Raw genomic sequence first — 18,990 nt, 5'->3', positions numbered from 1 at the left:
TTAATAAAAATATGTTTTTTATAGTGAGGAAATCTTATATATATACCCATGACCCCCGGGAAAGAAGCCTCGCGTTATGTCGGATTTCTACCGGCTAAAACACCGCTGTGTTCCATCGAGCCACTTTAGTGAACCACCGGTACTTGTTGGAATATGTCCGCGACAGTTTAAAGTATACTGCTGGTCTGAAGACCAGGAAAAGGAGTAGTTGCTGTTTATGAAAATGTCACCTGAGGAGTGTCTCCCTGGTGCGCCAGTCGCGATTGCGCAGGTGCGTGCGAGCGGCGCCGCTTGCGACGAGCGCCGCGGTGCCGAGCGCCGCGAGCCGCCGCCCGCGCACCCCGCGCCCCCACACTAGCTGCACGCCGTACACCGTCACCACCAGCGAGCCCACGCTGCAACACACGCATACAGTATACAATAGCAATAATCATCAAGGAAGTACATAGATGGACAGGACAGGACATTTCAGTGGACATAAGGTATATGCGTTGTAAACATTTATTTAGCAACAAATGCGAAACAACATGTTGAAGAATTGCATGTGCAAAGTGCATAAACCATGCTTAAATATTGAGAACATTTCAACATCCTATCCTATCATCATAACATTTAAGCAAAGCTTCCAACCAACCAAAAAAAAGGGAATAAAATTTTTTATTTCAGCGAAATCTGTTGTTAAACAAATGGTTAACGAAAATGAGGCGTTAGACTTGACAGTATGAGAGTGATGGAAATTGGAAACGAAGACATACGAAGATCAGTTATTAGCCACCTCATCGATTAGAGTTACAAGTTCCCAAATAATGATTCGTACATAATATCTTATAACGCCCCTCTATAATGATGTCTCTCACTGTTCATTCACTATTGATCCATCCAAACAAATAATAGATGGTTGGATAAATGGATAGAAATAAAGCAAATGTATAAAATTGGTAACCACTTTCTGATACAGAGTTAAAACATAAATAAATTTAATTGATTTCTATACGAATGCTAAATCCTAATCATTTAGTTGGTAATTGCAACAGTTATAAATAACCTTAACAAAACATGTCCCTTTCGTGACTAGAAAGTTTTCCTGGAAAGTTCGTATTGTACCGAGTGAAAGTTCCCGATAAAGAGACAGTTAAACTGTTTTAAAGTTTGCACTTGTAGAAAAAAAATATTACATATTATAAAACACATAATGAAACGTTTTATATGTTTGAATATAATTCTTTATGACAGAAAATATAACAAACACTCGCATAATAAAGTATCAATAAAAAAGGATAACCTGCCGTTCATCATCGACTTTTGAGAGAATATACCTTACTAAGCCTACAACAGGAAAGTAAGGAACTATACTAGATTTATCTTTAATGTTTATCAATCCATTAAAAGCGGGCAGTGTATTCACAGAGTCCATGATGATGATCTGGAGATGTCCATGGATAGTGGTGATCGCTTACCCTCAGGTGAACTACCAGCTCAGATGCTTGCTATGACATAAATAAGTATACACATTACCTAGGTATATACAGCACTCGTTCAGCCACCACGAAGCCGACAGTCACCAGCAAGTTGGAAGCAGGCAGGTATGGAATCACCAGCAAAAGCAATCCGACTACTGCCGGCGTGTGCCGTTGCAACTGTAATAGACAAGTATAAAGCATTGCAGTTTCTCAAAACGGTGAAGGAAAACATCGTAAGGAAACCGATATCAAAATTCCGACATGTGATATCTATCAACCCACAATTGGCCAAAATGGGGAATCATGGCATGAACCCTCATAACAGTGGGATCATGTATGGAATGATGATGATGAAAATTTATAGCAATATGAGGATTTTTAGTACATTGGCAGTATTGACCAGACTTCGTATTAGTCAATCATAATATTACATTGATTAATTTTGCCGTGTTGGTAAATTCCTTCAAAATGTCTATAATTTTTCATTTATCCCAAAATATAAAATTAAACTTTTCTTTGAATGTAATGTCGTCTTCAAAACTCACGCACACACCCACTTACGTTCGATACATGCACACTCGCACACACAAGCAGGCACGCACACTCACCTCCAAGTCCATAACACACCGATACGTCAATGCCACAAGCGCCAACAGCGCGGCGCCAGTGAGCAGGTTGCGACCGTCCCACAGGCTCGTCACCAGCGGGATGGAGCCCATCTGCCAGTCGTGGCTCAGCGTCCAGGGGCAGAGCAGCAACCACCAGTTGAACGCGGCGAGGTAGCAGAACGTCATGAGTCTGGAAACAGCGACTCATAATGAAGTACCATAAATAAATATCCAATAAAAAATAAATACCAAAAAAAAAGTGAATGGGTTACAAATGTTGTTTTTTGTTTGTTTTATTGTTTACAACTTTTTACACTGTTTTTTTTTTTTTATTTTTAACAGTTTTGACTGGAAACGATATTGATGACTATTTTTTGTTTAAAAATTGAACTGAATTTGAGATATGCTGTGACTCATGGACTGTAACACCGCTGAATTGCAGTCTTGCCTATAATTACCTCACGCTAAACGAAGGGTGAAAAGCGGGGGGGTTGTCCTGTGGTGAAAACGCTGGTAAAGACCCCTGTAAGAGAGTCAACCTTGCTGCAGCTAGAATGATCAGCGCCGCCAGACCTCGGCTGACCCTGCTGCAAACATTGTCCCCTTTCCATCGCCAACGAACTGGAGATCTGAAACATTAATAGAAGATTGTTAATCTATAACAGAAAACTAGGAGCTATTTACATTTTGTGAGCTAATTCGTGAAATAAAACACTATATATTATAAACATAATTAATCTATGAAAAGGCGATATGATATTAATAATATTGAATTTATTCTAATGCGTTCATTCGATTTAATACTAAAAAATACATTCAATAATTTTTATATCATAGAAGTAAAAGCATTTACAAATCGTAAAATAGTGCTAAATGTAACAATATATTTAAATTTTATACAAAATAACTTAAAAATATAATATTCTTGCCTTTATTATATATTGCGCTTTTTCTTTTGTTTTGAGAAACAAAACACAATTTTGTTAAAATCATGCATTTCATAATTTCAATTACCAACACTAATAATTATACAATACATTGTTAGCTGAGCATGAAGCCATGTTGTGGAATCAAATATTTTTAAAAGAAAATACACACCTGCTAATAGAGCTCCAGGACCGATATAAATCGAAAGCGATGTTGAAGAGCAAAGCTGTGAGACCAGTCTCCTTCGCCAGCATGCTGAGGGCAGCTAGAACTATGCTGGACATTACTCGATGTCTGCCTGCGCATCTGTAATGTTAGGACATATGGAAAGTTATTTTTTACGTAATTGATTGCCTGGCTCAGCGCTTTATAAAGAAAAAATATAAATTGCTCCGGTTTGGCAAAAAGACGCGGGTTCGAATATCGCTGATCGTGATCAAAATTTTTCTATTCTTTAAAAATTTCTCAAAATATACTAACCATTGTTTTATAGCCTATAAAACATAAATATTGCACAGAAACAACAGCTTAGAAATTGTATAATATTATTGCCATACATATATTATATTATGTATAAGCATGGTCTGTCTACTGTTTTATTATACTCGTATATTTCTAGAGATATTTTATTAAAACCTACGTGCATGTAAAATTTTTGATGCATATCCGCTCGATACGTTCACTCAACGTTCGCTCAAAGAACAGCAAATGATATATTTGTTTAATCAGAACTTGCAATACAGCAAAACAACACCTACAGACTACTGAAACTACACACGAACATGATTAAAATCTAGAAATTGAAAACTTTTCAACGGATTTTAAACGCGATTTATTAATTATATCACTAACCCGACGTTTCGAACACTTTACAGCGAGCGTGGTCACGGGGAGACATTGTCGGATTAATAAACGTCGGGTTAACATTAATAAACTAAATGTATATGATTTAAATCGCCAAATCCACACAATATTGATGGCCGGAATCTGAACACGCGACTCCACGCTAATAACATAATCCCTTAACAATTTAACGCGTCCCCAGGGCCCGCAACGCAAAACTTTTAGAGGCCTTTATCCCAAAGTCCCAAAACAAGAATCAACTCGGTAACAACATCAGGAACTTGGAAACTATTCGCACGACGTTACTTCATTTACACTTTATAAAGATGGCGGAATCGTGACATTATACTCGTATATCACCATTTATTATGAGCAAGTTCTAATGCTTTGCGAAGTCTAGATTATGTATGAAACTTATCTTATTAAGAAGGGCAGTCTACAGAAATCATCTATCCATCAAGCCAATGTTTCTTTTATTTTAGGTATGTAACAAAAACATTTCACGGTTCACACAGAAAAGTTTTTCAAAGAATTATACTCTTAAGAAATATTCCTATGTTGTATTTTATAGTAGCTAACTTGTTACAATAAATCCCATCTCAAATTTAACGGCTTTGGAAGATAGAACAATTCGATATATCATTACCAACGTTTTGTATTACGAAATGTGCCGTTTCAAATCTGGGATATGTAATAAGCGATGCCGTGCCAAGTTGCGACGATAGCAAGTACCATAATATCAAAATCGCATTAAATCGTATCACGCTGTGACATCGTACCGATTGTCATCATAACAAGCTCCGTATTCAAATATGATTCAACATTGGGACGAATTTGACACATTTTCTTAAACATAAAAAGAAAGAAATAACTCTTAAGATTATTTATATTATATATCCAGAAATTAAAGACTTTTTAATGAATTTTTAGATGCGTTTTATTTATTATATTGTTCAACCAGACGTTTCTAACGTACAGCGAGGGTGGTGGGAGACTGTTTTCCGAAACGTAACTTTAAATAATTTAATGAAGAAATTGCGTAAAAATTCCGTTAAAACATGTATATTCTAACTATGCTCTATAGCGAAACACAGAAATTATAAAGAATCTTATCAACCTAAAATGTTTACTTTAATCGAATTTTGTTATACCACAAAAAAGTATTAAACTAATGACTAAAGCATTTAATAAAATAAATAGGAATAGAACTCACCCATGATACATAAGCAAAGAAGATAAAAAGAAGAAGCATGCTAAAACATCAGCCCGACCGACCACACCAGACACCTGAAACAAAAGTAAAATATTATTATATTTATAATACCTACTTAATACATTTTTATATTGATTACTAGCTGCACCCGGCAAACGCTGTTCTGCCTTACTCTTATCGTTTAGTGGTATGAAAAATAGATGTTAGCCGATTCTCAGACCTACCCAATATGCTTACCAAATTTCAGAGGAATCGGTCAAGCCGTTTCGGAGGAGTATAGAGACTAACATTGTGACACGAGAATTTTATATATATTGATTATAGTATGATCAACATCGAACTTCTTTTGACGTATAGTTAAATTATTTAAAATTATAAAACGCCCAAACAATACAGATATAATACAAATTCTTCTCCTATTTGTATGAAAGAAATTGACCGCCTCTTTATTATAGTTGTAAGCGAGTGGGCAGAAAAACCCACGGCTTTAGCTTGTGACCTCGTTCGGTGCACATGAAAAAAGGCCTTCTTATCTTCATTTAATCTCTGTTAAAAAGATCGATCAATGAATTAAATGTCAATCGTCTTATTTTAAAACTTACAAGGGTTCTCAAGTTTTTATATCGTAGAATCACAAAAACGTAATATATCTTATACCTTTAAACGAGCAATTCTTGTATATATATATATATATATATATATATATATATATATATATATATATATATATATATATCTTATACCTTTAAACGAGCAATTCTTGTATATATATAATTGGAATCTCGGAATCGGCTCCAACGATTTTCATGAAATTTAGTATATAGGGGGTTTCGGGGGCGATAAATCGATCTAGCTAGAAATCTTTTTTAGAAAATGTCATATTCGCGTTTTATCAACTTAAACTTAGCGACTCTTCCTGATATCTATTGGCGAATAATAATACTAATACTATTTTTTTCCTGACATCTATTGGCGAATAATAATACTATTTTTTGGTGAATAATTAAAGTTCCAGCAAATGGCGTTGTTAAGTAACGAAGTCAATGAGAGTTTGCTTTGTGGTTAGACTAATTGTTTATATTGTTTTGTGTCTTCTTGATGCACGTGTTCACTTGCCTAAACGATCTTGGAAAAAAACGCTTATAAACAATCTAACTTCACGAAGTTAAACCGTGCAAAGCTCGGTCATCAAGGTACTAAGATATTTATCTCACATTAAGATATTATAATAATCATTTCAATAGCCTTCAACCGAACCAACACACATTATAAACATGTAATGACCAAAATTTTGGGTCGAATTATTTCGAAACGATTATAGCAAATACTAATGCAGTGGACCCTAATTGCTTTGAACGAACCTGAAATGGATGTAAATTGAAACGACCAATGAGTTTTGTATCGCGTTAAATCCATTTAAATAAATAAAATTGTGTTTTCTATTTGACGTTATTATTTCAAAGTATCTGAGCGGATGTTTCATTAGCGGATAGTTGAACCGTATAGTATACGTGTTGGGAAATTCTATTCAAGGATTAACATGTAGCAGACAATATAATTCATTATAATTTTACGATTATAGTATTTTCTTACGTTCGATTTTACGCGAGTATTATACATTTAGAAATTGAAGACTAACGGATTTTAAATGAGATTTATTCATTATATTATTAACCCGACGTTTCGAGCACTTGAGCGAGCGTGGTCACGGGGCGACTAAGATGTTACATGTCTTGAAAGTCATGCAAAAATTGTTGTTAGCGAACTACCTCCACCTAGTTCTCCGCAGTTGGTATGTTGAGTATTTATCCGGATGTTGGCAGTATTGGTTATTTAATTTCTAAATTTTTCGATTTTTTAATAGAAAGTCAATGCCTCATTCTAACAAATCTTCAAGTGTAAGAAATGGCATACACAGCAATAATTTAAAGTATATAAATGACTAGACTAAGCCAGAAACAGAAAAGTATTTACGATTATTTTTTATGATTATTTATCGTATCGTAGTATCGAAAGCAGTAGCACTGAATATGCAACGAATCTCTTTTGTCTGTATCTCGATTTCAGACTTCAGTATATTGAAAACAATTAGGCCGATTTCGGAGTCACTCTGACCAATTCTCCTGGTTGATAGCAGTTGAGTTGAAATGAAGTCACTAAACTATATCTGGTCTATTTTATCGATCTATTTTATTTTTAAACCGACTTCAAAAAGAAGAAGTTTTTCAATTCGATTATATCTTAAACCTATTTTAACCATCTTTTAAAAAAGAGGAGGAGATTTTCTCAATTCGAGTGTATTTTTTTGGGTTTGTTACCTCATACATTTTTATGTGCTGAACCACTTTTGAAACTGTGAAAAAGCTTTATAAACAAAAATACACCTAGGTATATCGTACATTTTTATTCAATAACGTTAGTCGAACATAAATGGTTTAAATTCATTGGGTTTTTATTTTGATAATAGCAGAGGACTCTTATTAATTTCATGGCCGTTAACACCATTCAGGATAATTAAGTAGACGCGAAAATATGATTTAAATGGAAGTTGCAACCGCGATAAGTTTTCAAATTAATCCGGGGGAGACAAGCCTGCAATCAGCCGTCTAATAGCAAAACTTCCAAGATTATTGCCTTCCAATACTTCGCTTTAAAATAGGGTTGCCAGTTTTAATATAAAATGGCAAATAATATTCTTTATTTTACCGTACGCGTCTGAGGAACGTATATCAGTGATATTCCCATCAATATTTTAAGAATAGAACGTGTAATTTATATGTGAAACTTAAAGAATGATAAATAATAAAGACTTTTAAACAGAACAAATTTTTAATTTATGTGCTAATCGTAGAAAGACATTGGTATTATTCAACAAATATATAAGAAAAATATTCTTACAATTTAATGGAATAGGAACACACTTATTATAAAGTATTATACAATTATTATAATGTACTGTCTCAAATTATGCATTATGTACCTATATTGGTCCATTAACTACGATTTGACAACCCTACCCATATTAACCGCTATTCTTAATATTTGTCTTGGAAACTAAAGCTATTAAAGGACAAAACTAGTTTTCCGTAGTTTTAATGAGAAATGTGACAGTCATACAATACTGGTTTGGGAATTATTTGTTTTACATTGCTGCATATGTACGGAAAATTCTAGAAGCGATATTATGTATGTAGATGAAACTTTTACGAAATATCCGCGGATGAATCTTGGATTTCAAGTTGTAGGGTAGGGTTCTTCCTATTTTCATGGCGCGGGTGTTTTCGAAAATTAAAGTCCTTAGTGTTTAATGTATACACAGTGTCCCAACAAGGGTGTTCTATGCTCAATCGAATTTATAGTTTTGTAAACATTTATTTAACATTTAAACAACATATCGACGTAGAAACATTCTTGTTAGAATCTAAAATCTATGTTTACATAGCTAGCTTCGTTCAGCCGAAATATATTGCTCTGCCAAATGTAGACATTGTACCCCTGAAAACATAATCTTAAACGTAATTGTGCCTGCGGGTAGCAAAACTGGACGTGTGACCAGTTAGGGGTGTACACATAGAGTTTTAAGAATTCATCTAATAGCATAAAAAACATCAGGGATTTATGAGTACTCCGTTCGTAATTGGCGTATTTTAAAAATAATAGTTCCATTGAGTAGACTATCGGCGGGACATCTTGTATATTGCGGAATAACGTGGGTAAAGAGCACTGAACTATACCACCACAGACAACATAATACTGTACTTGATACGACTAATAATTGATAGGAAATCAAACGTACACGTCATATACAAATAGCTTCCATAAGCATGTTCGATCCGTGTGTCCATAAACTAATAAACTTAGAAAGTCCATAATTTAACAAATTTTAATACTATAAGCAATGAAACCGACATATGACATCATTCAGCTTGCTATGCCAGCTTGGTGGTGTGTTACCTAAACCCTCACGAATAGCGTATATCCCTGCGGTATATTCATGGCCCAAATTAATTGTTGTGCCCAATATATTGAAATAGTTTACAAAGATGACGCAGCTTTCTTCGCTTAGTACTCACTGTATCATCTAAACCACGCTGTGGTCAGTTAAATAATTTGGTTTTTCTAAGTTTTCACTGTATTTTCTTGTGAGAGAGAGAGAGAGAGAGTGCGGTTTATCTTTTATACTATAAATATTTGGGATACTATTCGTATTTCTGTTGCAACAGTAGCAATATAACAATAAGTAAGAAGGAGTTACAAACATACAACAAACTTTCGCATTTATAATGTCAGTAGGATAGGATGTAAAAGTTGTTTAGAAATAAATAAATTTCTAACAATCTTTAATAACTCAATTATAATTGAATGAAAGCAGCGATTGAATATGATTATACACTCTTTCAGTAGTTAAACGCTTGGTAATAATAACTTTAAATTAAATCATCTATTCTCAAGCCATTATGGATAATATCGTTGGAAGTTTAGCTAGTTACGGTCGTTAATTATTTCCACTAACTTTGCCTTCATCTTCCACCGATAAATTCCGATAAAATTCGCGGAATAGTTCTATATAGCGGTTTATTATTCCATCATTAAAAGTGTTATACGTTCTAAAGATTTCCACTTTAATGTTGTTATACATAGCTTCTAAGAACAATATTAATTGTTGATAAACATTCATCTAAGAATTGTTGCGGCCCGCGGTTTAAAAGGCATGATTACGGACATATTGACTTGAGTTATTATCCGTCTATCCCATGTTCATTTGCTAATAAAGGGGCTTTCCTTCCTCCGTTTTACTGCTTATAATATCAGCTGTGTGCTAGCGAAAGTCCCGTTAAATTCGTCCATTCGTTTCTAAAATTACCCGGAACAAACACAGCTTGTAGCAGAGAATACTTAAATATATTGTAGAATCATGAAAACGATTTGTCGTAACGTTTTTGTAATGATAAAATAAAAATAAATAAGGTTGATTTATTTATACTTGCATAGACATATCTAAAGTTATATAAACAGATCTAAAAGATATATATCTAGAGATAACAAAATAAAGAAAGTACGACACCAAAACTGAATCGTTAAATCAAATTACCAAATAAAACAAGTTACTCGATTCGCACGAAATTATTGAACTTGTACGGTTGCCTTGCCTAGAAACATAATCTGAGAGCAAACTAAAACTTGCGATATAAAATATCAGAACGTTCAATAAAACTCGGCAAATATAAGAAATTCGATCGGCCGGAGAGAATCACAGAAATCTTACTCGCGGAAGCGCAGAAGTTTGATCTTAAAAAAATGTTTTGTAAGAGTACAGCATCAGATGACTTTTAATGAACAATGATTTTCATTTTAGTGACTTTAGTATTTAAGCGTTTTATGAAGATACGACGGACGACGTCACGGGGGAAACTTATGTTAATTCTCAATTATAAATAATAACACTTGTCTAGGTACAACGGTAATTTAGTGTTGTATAGCGTGGTTAGAATAATGAAAAAAAAATTACTTTATTTTTTTATTAAAGTTCAAACATATCTAATTATCAAATCGTGTAGGTTCGTGTAGGATTTTATGTGCGCATAAACCCACCCGAACGATAAGTTCTGCAAATATCTGATTGGCTGTGAAGAATAATCCGTTTAATAAAACATAAAAAAGTGCTAAAATAGTTTACGATTTGTATCGTAGGTTTATCTGAGAGGGTCGTAAAGTTTTGATGGTTGGATATTATGAAATATCTCTGATGACCTCCGAGGGGTCGGAGATGATAGCACCATCATCTAAATAACAGTAAACTATAATCTGCAATAATATCCTGGGACAAACTTCGGCTATGGATTCAGCCATCAATAATTTTGGACAGGGACAATCCGTTAAGCGATGTGCAGAAAACTTTGGTAACAGTCGGTGATAGATTTTATTGAGGTATTGAATAATTAATCTAACCTAACTAATGTTATAAATGCGAAAGGATGTTTGTTTTGCTTTCTTATTGTTAGACCCTAGCCATAAATGGTTGATGACGAAATGATAGTGTATTTCTAAGTAATGTAATTGTTATAATGAATAATGTAAGTCTATGCATATTAAGTTTTATTATAATTGTAGCTTTATCTTATCTTTAGCTTATCAACAAATTACCTACGCACAACGCATCAATGCAAGCAAAGAAGAACGTTTATATCAAACATAATTCAAACAATTACCAGGATACTATCTCAAACACACCCCAAGTCTAGCTCCAAACCGATTGCTCATCAAGGTATGTTACATATTAAACTTCCTTACGTATCTCGGAAGTGGCAAACTCATCATTGAACCGATCCACCACAGTCGTGTCGCAGTTGACCTCGCTATGATTGATGCCCCTTTTCAAGCTTTAAACGTTCCGTCTTGTCACTTTTTCGAGAACATTCCTTGAACAGGAAAACCGTCCTCGTTCCGGGATGTTTTTGTCTATTTCCTTTTTTCAATCGTTTGTTTTCTCGGTTTGTGTGGAACGTTGGGATAGATTACGCCTGTCACGTTCATAATGTAATGATTATTTATGGTTCTGCTAATCTGCATTTTAATAGGGTCGTCTTCTCGTCTTGGGTGAAATAAAGCAGGATTGTCGAATGTAGATTTGTTTTATTATGAGATGAACGTTATGTTTTTGTAGGACAAAAGATAATTCCTCACTATCGGGATGACGTATACTACTCTACGTATTGCAAGAGATATACTTTGAAATAGAAGATACTGCAGGCTTTAGCTTTATTAGCTTTAATTTCGATTTATTTGAGCGTCTCTCACCGTATCTATTGGGTGGAGATTTAAATTAATGAATGTATGCCGGAGGCCCATATCCTTTTCCTTACCCTTTCCAGTCCTTTCCTTTATTCCTCTCGCCAATCTTTTCTTAATCCCTTCCCAATTTAAAGTCGGCAATCCATTTGTAGAGTGCGGTCTAGCGGTGTCTAGCGGCGATGCAGCATAAGGTCTGCAATGGACCTTATGCCTCTCTAAATGTTCATGGGCGACAGTTCATCAGGCGTCTCACCAGCTCCATTGCCGACTGTCACTGTGACATCAAGAGTATAATCACCGCTCGATGGACAACAACAAAACACAATATCTGAAATAAATGACATTCAACTATTGCAAAAATATCCGTAGTAGCTACGTGTCTACCGACGTCAAGTTATCTTGGCAGATGTCTCTGCGCGAACAAAGAAATAAGACTATAAAATAACGTTAGAATAAATAAATCTTTCGCTTAATCCTTGAAAAATAATTATTTCTCCATCCAGAATAAGCATCCATCTTAGTCAAGTTTTAATGGGGAATTTCTAAAATTAACACGTGCTTCATCTTCATTCATAATAAATGATTGAAATAGAATAAACATTTTATTGATACAGGTCGCGTGTTATAATATTTTAAAATTGTTTGTGTGAAATATTTTGAATGAGCCATTGCACTAGAATAGTTCTACAATTACATTTAATATATTATAATGAAACCTGCTACATCCTGCGGCTTCTACCGTACATAAAATATGATCTTAATACCTTACCTGTCAAACAAATTAAACCAAATTAATGCTACATTTTTCTTCCATTTTCCACTAAAGCTATCAGCAGAATTAGCACTTCCAGTAATTCATTTGACCGTAAATCAGACACAGAAGCACGTTGGATCTCCAACTGAATATAGTATATAAAGAAAAGTTGATAAAAGTCTGCACAATGGACAATCAAGCAACAGAGCTACAACAATAGCACTTGTAGAACACTTCACAGCGCCTTTAGCTTTAAGTTCGTTGGAGTTAGCGGATCTCTACTGAATTTTACAAGATATTTTTGATATAAAGTGCAATGGTCTATATGAAATATCATTCGTTCTGCTTGGTCTGGAATACATATTAATTTCGTGTAATGCCTACCATGACGTATAAAACTATGATGGATACTTTTATTCTGTAAGGATCTAAGAATACTATATGTATAGGAAATCTTTTAGCATCCATGGTTTCATATTTACGGTTTCGGTAGCGGTATATATAGATAATAAATTCTATTTATTGCTGGAAATAAAAATAAACATACGTGCCTAACAATAATGTTATTAAATTGCTTGGTAAAAACTAATAGATTAATTTCCTGATTTCAATCTTATTCATCACTCACTTAAAAAAAAAATAAGATGTTCAAATCTTTCCAGCCATTATCGAGGCCAAAAAGCAACAATGGATATTAATATGTACCTAAGTGTATACTTTTATTATATAAAATGTTTACACGTTAAATATCAACCGAGTCTAATACCATTCCAGCGTTTTCATATCACGATCTCAACAGCAATCGCACACACGATGCACACTGTTGCAAACATTAGAACAGATGCCGCCTTTATTCCTTTACTAAAACGGTTCATTGAGGCAGAATCGTCTACAATATGTAGCATATTTCCAACATCCCGACATATTATCCGCAGCTGGGAACCAGCAGTGCCAGTTTCGTAACTCCCGAATCAATTTTATGGAAACCCAAATTAAGACTATACATAAAGCTTTCGACTCTTAAGAGCAAACAATTTCCTGGAATTTGCTACATTACATGTTACTGAATAATTCCAAATAATGTTAAATATGAGAAATATTCTCTATCTGTCTGTCTGTCTAGCCTGAGATCTGAGAAAGGATATATGGGAGTTTTTATCCCACAACAATGCGGAGAAAACTCGGGACTGTCTATCTGTTCCTTTGACTACGCGGAGAAGACACTGGTGGACAGTTTAGTATTTATAGAACTAATAAATCTCGAGAGTCATTACCAAAATGAATCCGCTAAAGCAGTCATATCAAACAAGCATTTCTCACTAACTCGAACTAAATGAGCGAGTATTCGTAGCTTGAGGAATTTACCGCGAGTGCAAACCGGCGAAACAATGCGTGGTTCATGTTTGTGCCAGCATTATACGAGTTTAGGAAGAATTCAGAGCATTTGCTTTGCTGCGCTGCCTACGTGACATTCGCTTTTCGTGCCTGCGTTGAGGTTTTGATACCTTTTCGTGTGTTGGAAAAATGTAAGGAAATTCACACGTGAATGTTAATGCGATATACGTAGAATTCAAACGAAAGTCGTTGAGTCGTTGGAATGGATAGGTCGCATTAAGCTTTCACTTCAGGTATGGATTAATAATTATCATCATTTTGGTTATTTCTTTAAACTCACTGCCATTCGTAACTTTTTACAAAATATGTATATTTTATAGGGACCAAATTAAATTTAAAAATTTACTTTCCTCGACATTTTGTGTAACACTACAGTACCAATAAATCTATGAATCTTAATGTTCCTAAGCATATTAAATTGTAATATAGTTTATTGCTGCGCTATTTAGGATTACTTTTTGAAGCGCTTTTTATGACGATATAGTTTTATACTAGGTATTCATATTTCTATCAATACATTAAGTATTTTACATTGCACAGAAGTTTTTAATTTACTGTGGGAAAAAAGGAGCTTAAGTGACTCAAATAGAAAAAAAGTGCAAAGAATTACGTACAGACGGCAACGTATACCGACCAATAACATATTCAACAAAAACAAGATTATAAAAATAAGCAAATAGCTGAATATCTAAGCTCCGTTATATAATCTTCTATTAAAATTATAAATTTAATACATAATGTACAATGCAACCCATTGAGCGACTTTTTTGTTGACTGTATAGGAAATGATATCATTATGCACAAGCCCAAAAATAACACAGTATAAAATATGTATTATACTGCTACAATAGTACATTAGTAAGTGCTAAATGCTAGGCGCTGTTTTCAACACGATTTATCAGCTGGGTTCACTCGTAAAGTCAGCAAAACTGTATACAAATCTTTATACATAATAATGTGAAATTTGCTTATTTTACATCGTTCATTTATTTCGTGGGTTGTTTAACACCGTAATTCAGTTTTCGATACTACATTACATACACTATGACACTATATCATATTATTTTATAATATATTATTGTGTAGATAATTGTTCTTTTTGCGTTAATGTTTTATTACTAAACAATATCATAAATTAAAAATAAATCTGAATCGTGTTTTATTAGAAATTAAATTGAATCGTGAAATAATGGCACGTTATGGTAATATTAAAAAACACGTCATCCCGGACTCAAATATTCCATAAATTCGCATATAATGAACGTCAACAAAGGGCAATAAAGGGACTTCATAGCGGAATAGCATACAAATACAACTTTTTAGCCCCGAATTTAATATTGTTTGATTTCCCAAATATTGCGAAGATAAACAGAAACTCGCACCAATCGGGACGTTAAAGTTACTCGTGATTAGGCTAATTTTATTTGCCTGCGAATCAGAAAGACAAACCCAGGAGCGAGCGCTGTAAGGGGTTTTGTTTAATTTTGATAGGTATATATAGGATATATTATATTACATATATAGTGGTGGCTCAGTGGTGAGAACCTCGGACTTCAAAATCGATAAGTCGGGGTTCGTGACCGGGCGAGCGTGCAGGAAATAAATTGATTTTTCAATTTATCTGCGCATGTAGATAACATCACCACTGCTCACGGTGAAGGAAAACATCGTGAGAAAACCGGCATGTCCAAGAATCAAAAGTTAGACGACATGTGACATCTGCACTTGGCCAGCGTGGTGGATTATGGCCTGAACCCTCATAGGAGGCCTGTGTCCCAGCAGTGGGAACATATATGGGCTGATGATGAATATTACATATAAGCTTCAAGAGCTTAAACTTCAAGAGAACTTTTAAATCGTCATAATATAGTTTTACCATTAACTACAGCTTAAATACGTCATACTCATATGTTAATAGACTTTATTTTACTTTTTTTACCAAACCGTGACAAATAACGCGGGTTCTAATCCCGCCTCGTGATCAAATTTTTTCTATTCTTTCAAAATTTCTCAAAACTTATAGTTTTTCGATTACGTAAAAAAGGTGAGTGTGCGATTCACACACGATAGAAGTGAAACTTCAGTAAATCGACAAAAGAAGGAGATGAATATACATAAAATATAAAATAGTATGTATATTTCGGTCTCATTCTTTGCCGGCTTCATTGTACACATTTTTGTATTTGTGTTTCTTACCTGTCGTTTTTTCCGTTGCATCAGGTTTGAAATCACAACGATTCTAAAGAAGTTTCACTTCAAAAATACTTAAACAAAAAACACGTAAACATTTTTTGATATTGAATGTGAAGATTAAAAACATATACCGCAGAAATTATAACTAAATGTGATCTATAAATAGAACAAGTTATATGAAGTGAGCTATTAAGCAGAGTTTCTTTCAGCGCACAAACACGAGCCCATTTTCTGATTTATACGCGGAGTTAAACAATGATAGCGGCAGAACTCAAACTAGGCGATAAACAATGGAATGGTTTTGAGCAATTTAATGGGCCGCTTTCATCTCGCGAAAGCGCTAATTGTGCCCACATCGTGACCCGAATTTTCATGAATTAGGCGAACTTAAGTTCACTGAGTTGGGCAACTTACTTATTCAAGTTAGCTAAAGAATAGTGAGACTCCGTGTACTTGCTGTGATGCAGGGATACTATACTCTTGGCGAATAATATCAAATGTATTAAGAAATATGTTAGCCATATCATTAAACTATGTAGTCAATTGTTTTGACAATCTCATGGTTACAGTTGTTAAAGCGTCACCATTACAATTTTAAGTCTGACGCCAATTTAAGAATAAAAGACTATAATTTTACTAAACAAAAGTAAAATGAGTATTTTTTCAATGCGCCAAAAGACATATGACTTCATATTAAGATTGTTTTGAAAGTACAAAAGATTCATAACATACTTTTGATATTTCCATTCTATTAAACTCTCTAATAACTAAATTGTCCGTGAAATAGTAACCCAAAAGTACTAAATCACGTCGAATCCTAGTGAAAATGCATGCATCTCTACCTCGATAAAAATTCACGGCCCATCAAGATCAGGGAAAATAAAACGCTATAGCGAGGCACCAGCGCTGATCTAATAAAAGCCTCCAACACTACGTCACGATGAATATTCATATCTTTTTATTACGGTTCTTCCATTTAAGGGTCGATTGAAGGATTAAGAGCTCCGAGCGGTGCTTTGTAAATAGCATCGATTGTGTGGAGGTTACGGGAAAAATACAGTATATCGGCTGAAAGCTTTTGAGAGACAGCCCTAAGTAGGTATTAGGTTTTTGCGAAACTGGTAAGCGCTTTCAATAATGTATTTTTGAATTATTTTATAACGTTGGTAAAATGATAGGGAAATTTCTTCTTTACGGTCTTGCTGTTCTTGACTTATGAATCGTCGATCCTCACTGTATATTTCTTGATAATTGTATACATATTGGACATGTGGGAGTCTACACTTGGACAAGAATAGGGCCAGCTCGCACCGGGGAAGGTACACAATGGAAGATTGGCGTGAAAAAATAGCATGCTAATATATTTGTTCGGTCAGTCCTCTTCTTTATTCCCTTCATCAATCCATTTTTTTATCCCGCAACGTTTAATGTGGCTATGGCTCTCTCGATTAGGCGTAAGGTCTAGAAACGACCTTACGTATTTCCAAATGTGCATGGGCTGTGTAGTGCTCACCATCAGGTGAACCACCAGCTCCTTTGCTAACGATAACAAAAAATGTAAACAGCATTAAAAATGCAGAAAAGAATATATACACAGCGAAGTAATAAAGTGGAGTAGTGCTCATAAAAAATCCATCCAAAGCAGTCCGCAAGCAACAAGTACCATTCCACACTACAATGCTTCTTGAAGTGGCCGTTCAGATATTTATTTTAATAAACAAACATTTATTTTGAAAGTTTTTATAACATAAAATATAAGAAATATGTGTCTCGTTTTAGAATATCCCTATTAATATTATTAATATGAAAGAAATTTCGTTTGTGTGTGTGTCTCTTCTTTACATATACCACTACACTGATTATGTTGAAATTTGGTACAGAGATAGTTTGAAATCCGAATAGGGTCATAGGATCGATTTTATTAAGGAAATCTATCGGGAACGAGATTTATGGGAGGAAACCTTGGGACTGTCCCTCTTTTCCTTAGACCATGCGGGTGAAGGTTCTTTACGGACAATTGGGTGATCTTTTTTCGGTGTATTTTTTTGTATTAGTCACCATTGAGAATAAAAACCAGAGCCTTTCGTTCTACGCTCACGCGTCATTTTCTATCAAGGAGGCAGTTACACACATACATTGAGTATGTACACACTTATTTTACACATAATTGAGTATGTATGTACTTCGTAGTATAAAGTAGAATCGCTTCCCGCGTCTGTCCCTATCCATGTGTGTATGTATGAGTGCTTAGATCTTTAAAGCTGCACAACGGGTTTTTGTTACTAAATAAACTGATTCAAGAGGAAGAATTTTATGTGTAATAACATCTATGAAGCAACTTCAAATTTAACGTGTTCGAAGCCGCGGGCAAAAGCAAGTCCTTGTATATAAAATGGCTGCTATAATAAGCACAGTACTGGTTTCATCGGTGTCGAGTTTCGTGACACATCGCTCCTACATTAATGTCGTATCACCGTCACACTGAATTAAGTTCGCTGTATTACGCAAATAACTACGTCACGACTTGAGGGCTCCGTTTATATGAATATATTATATACTAGCTGTCGCCCGCAGCTTAATAAATGTGAAAATTTGTTGTTTTGTATGTTCGTTCGTCAATGCTGAAACTTTTTAACACTACACCGATTAATTAATCGTAACTTATAACTATAAGTCCACCTTTTTGTTATATATTAAATAAACCATCTTTCTACATCTTCTTCAGAATCGTATGTACTTAGTCTGGCCATAAATACTGTTACACTTAATTATAAAAAAATATTACATTTGAATTTCGAATCTGTC

At 34.4% G+C, this 18,990-nt stretch overlaps 1 protein-coding gene across 1 annotated transcript in view; it reads right to left on the bottom strand.

The window, feature by feature from the left end:
* LOC119833655 (protein O-mannosyl-transferase TMTC1-like) overlaps positions 1-18,990 on the bottom strand; it is a 116,009-nt gene that overhangs the window by 5,279 nt on the left and 91,740 nt on the right. Inside the window, exons 4-9 of the mRNA XM_038357763.1 lie at positions 5,052-5,125; positions 3,167-3,301; positions 2,527-2,697; positions 2,069-2,258; positions 1,516-1,637; positions 231-395 (exon numbers count right to left, since the gene is read on the bottom strand). Coding sequence (XP_038213691.1) covers positions 231-395; positions 1,516-1,637; positions 2,069-2,258; positions 2,527-2,697; positions 3,167-3,301; positions 5,052-5,125 — 857 coding nt within the window. The remainder of the gene's footprint in view (positions 1-230; positions 396-1,515; positions 1,638-2,068; positions 2,259-2,526; positions 2,698-3,166; positions 3,302-5,051; positions 5,126-18,990) is intronic.

The sequence above is a fragment of the Zerene cesonia genome, chromosome 17, assembly GCF_012273895.1.
Source record: "Zerene cesonia ecotype Mississippi chromosome 17, Zerene_cesonia_1.1, whole genome shotgun sequence".
Classification (NCBI taxonomy): Eukaryota; Metazoa; Arthropoda; class Insecta; order Lepidoptera; family Pieridae; genus Zerene; species Zerene cesonia.
The sequence above is the reverse complement of the archived record's forward strand: the minus strand, read 5'-3'. Positions and strand labels throughout refer to the sequence as shown.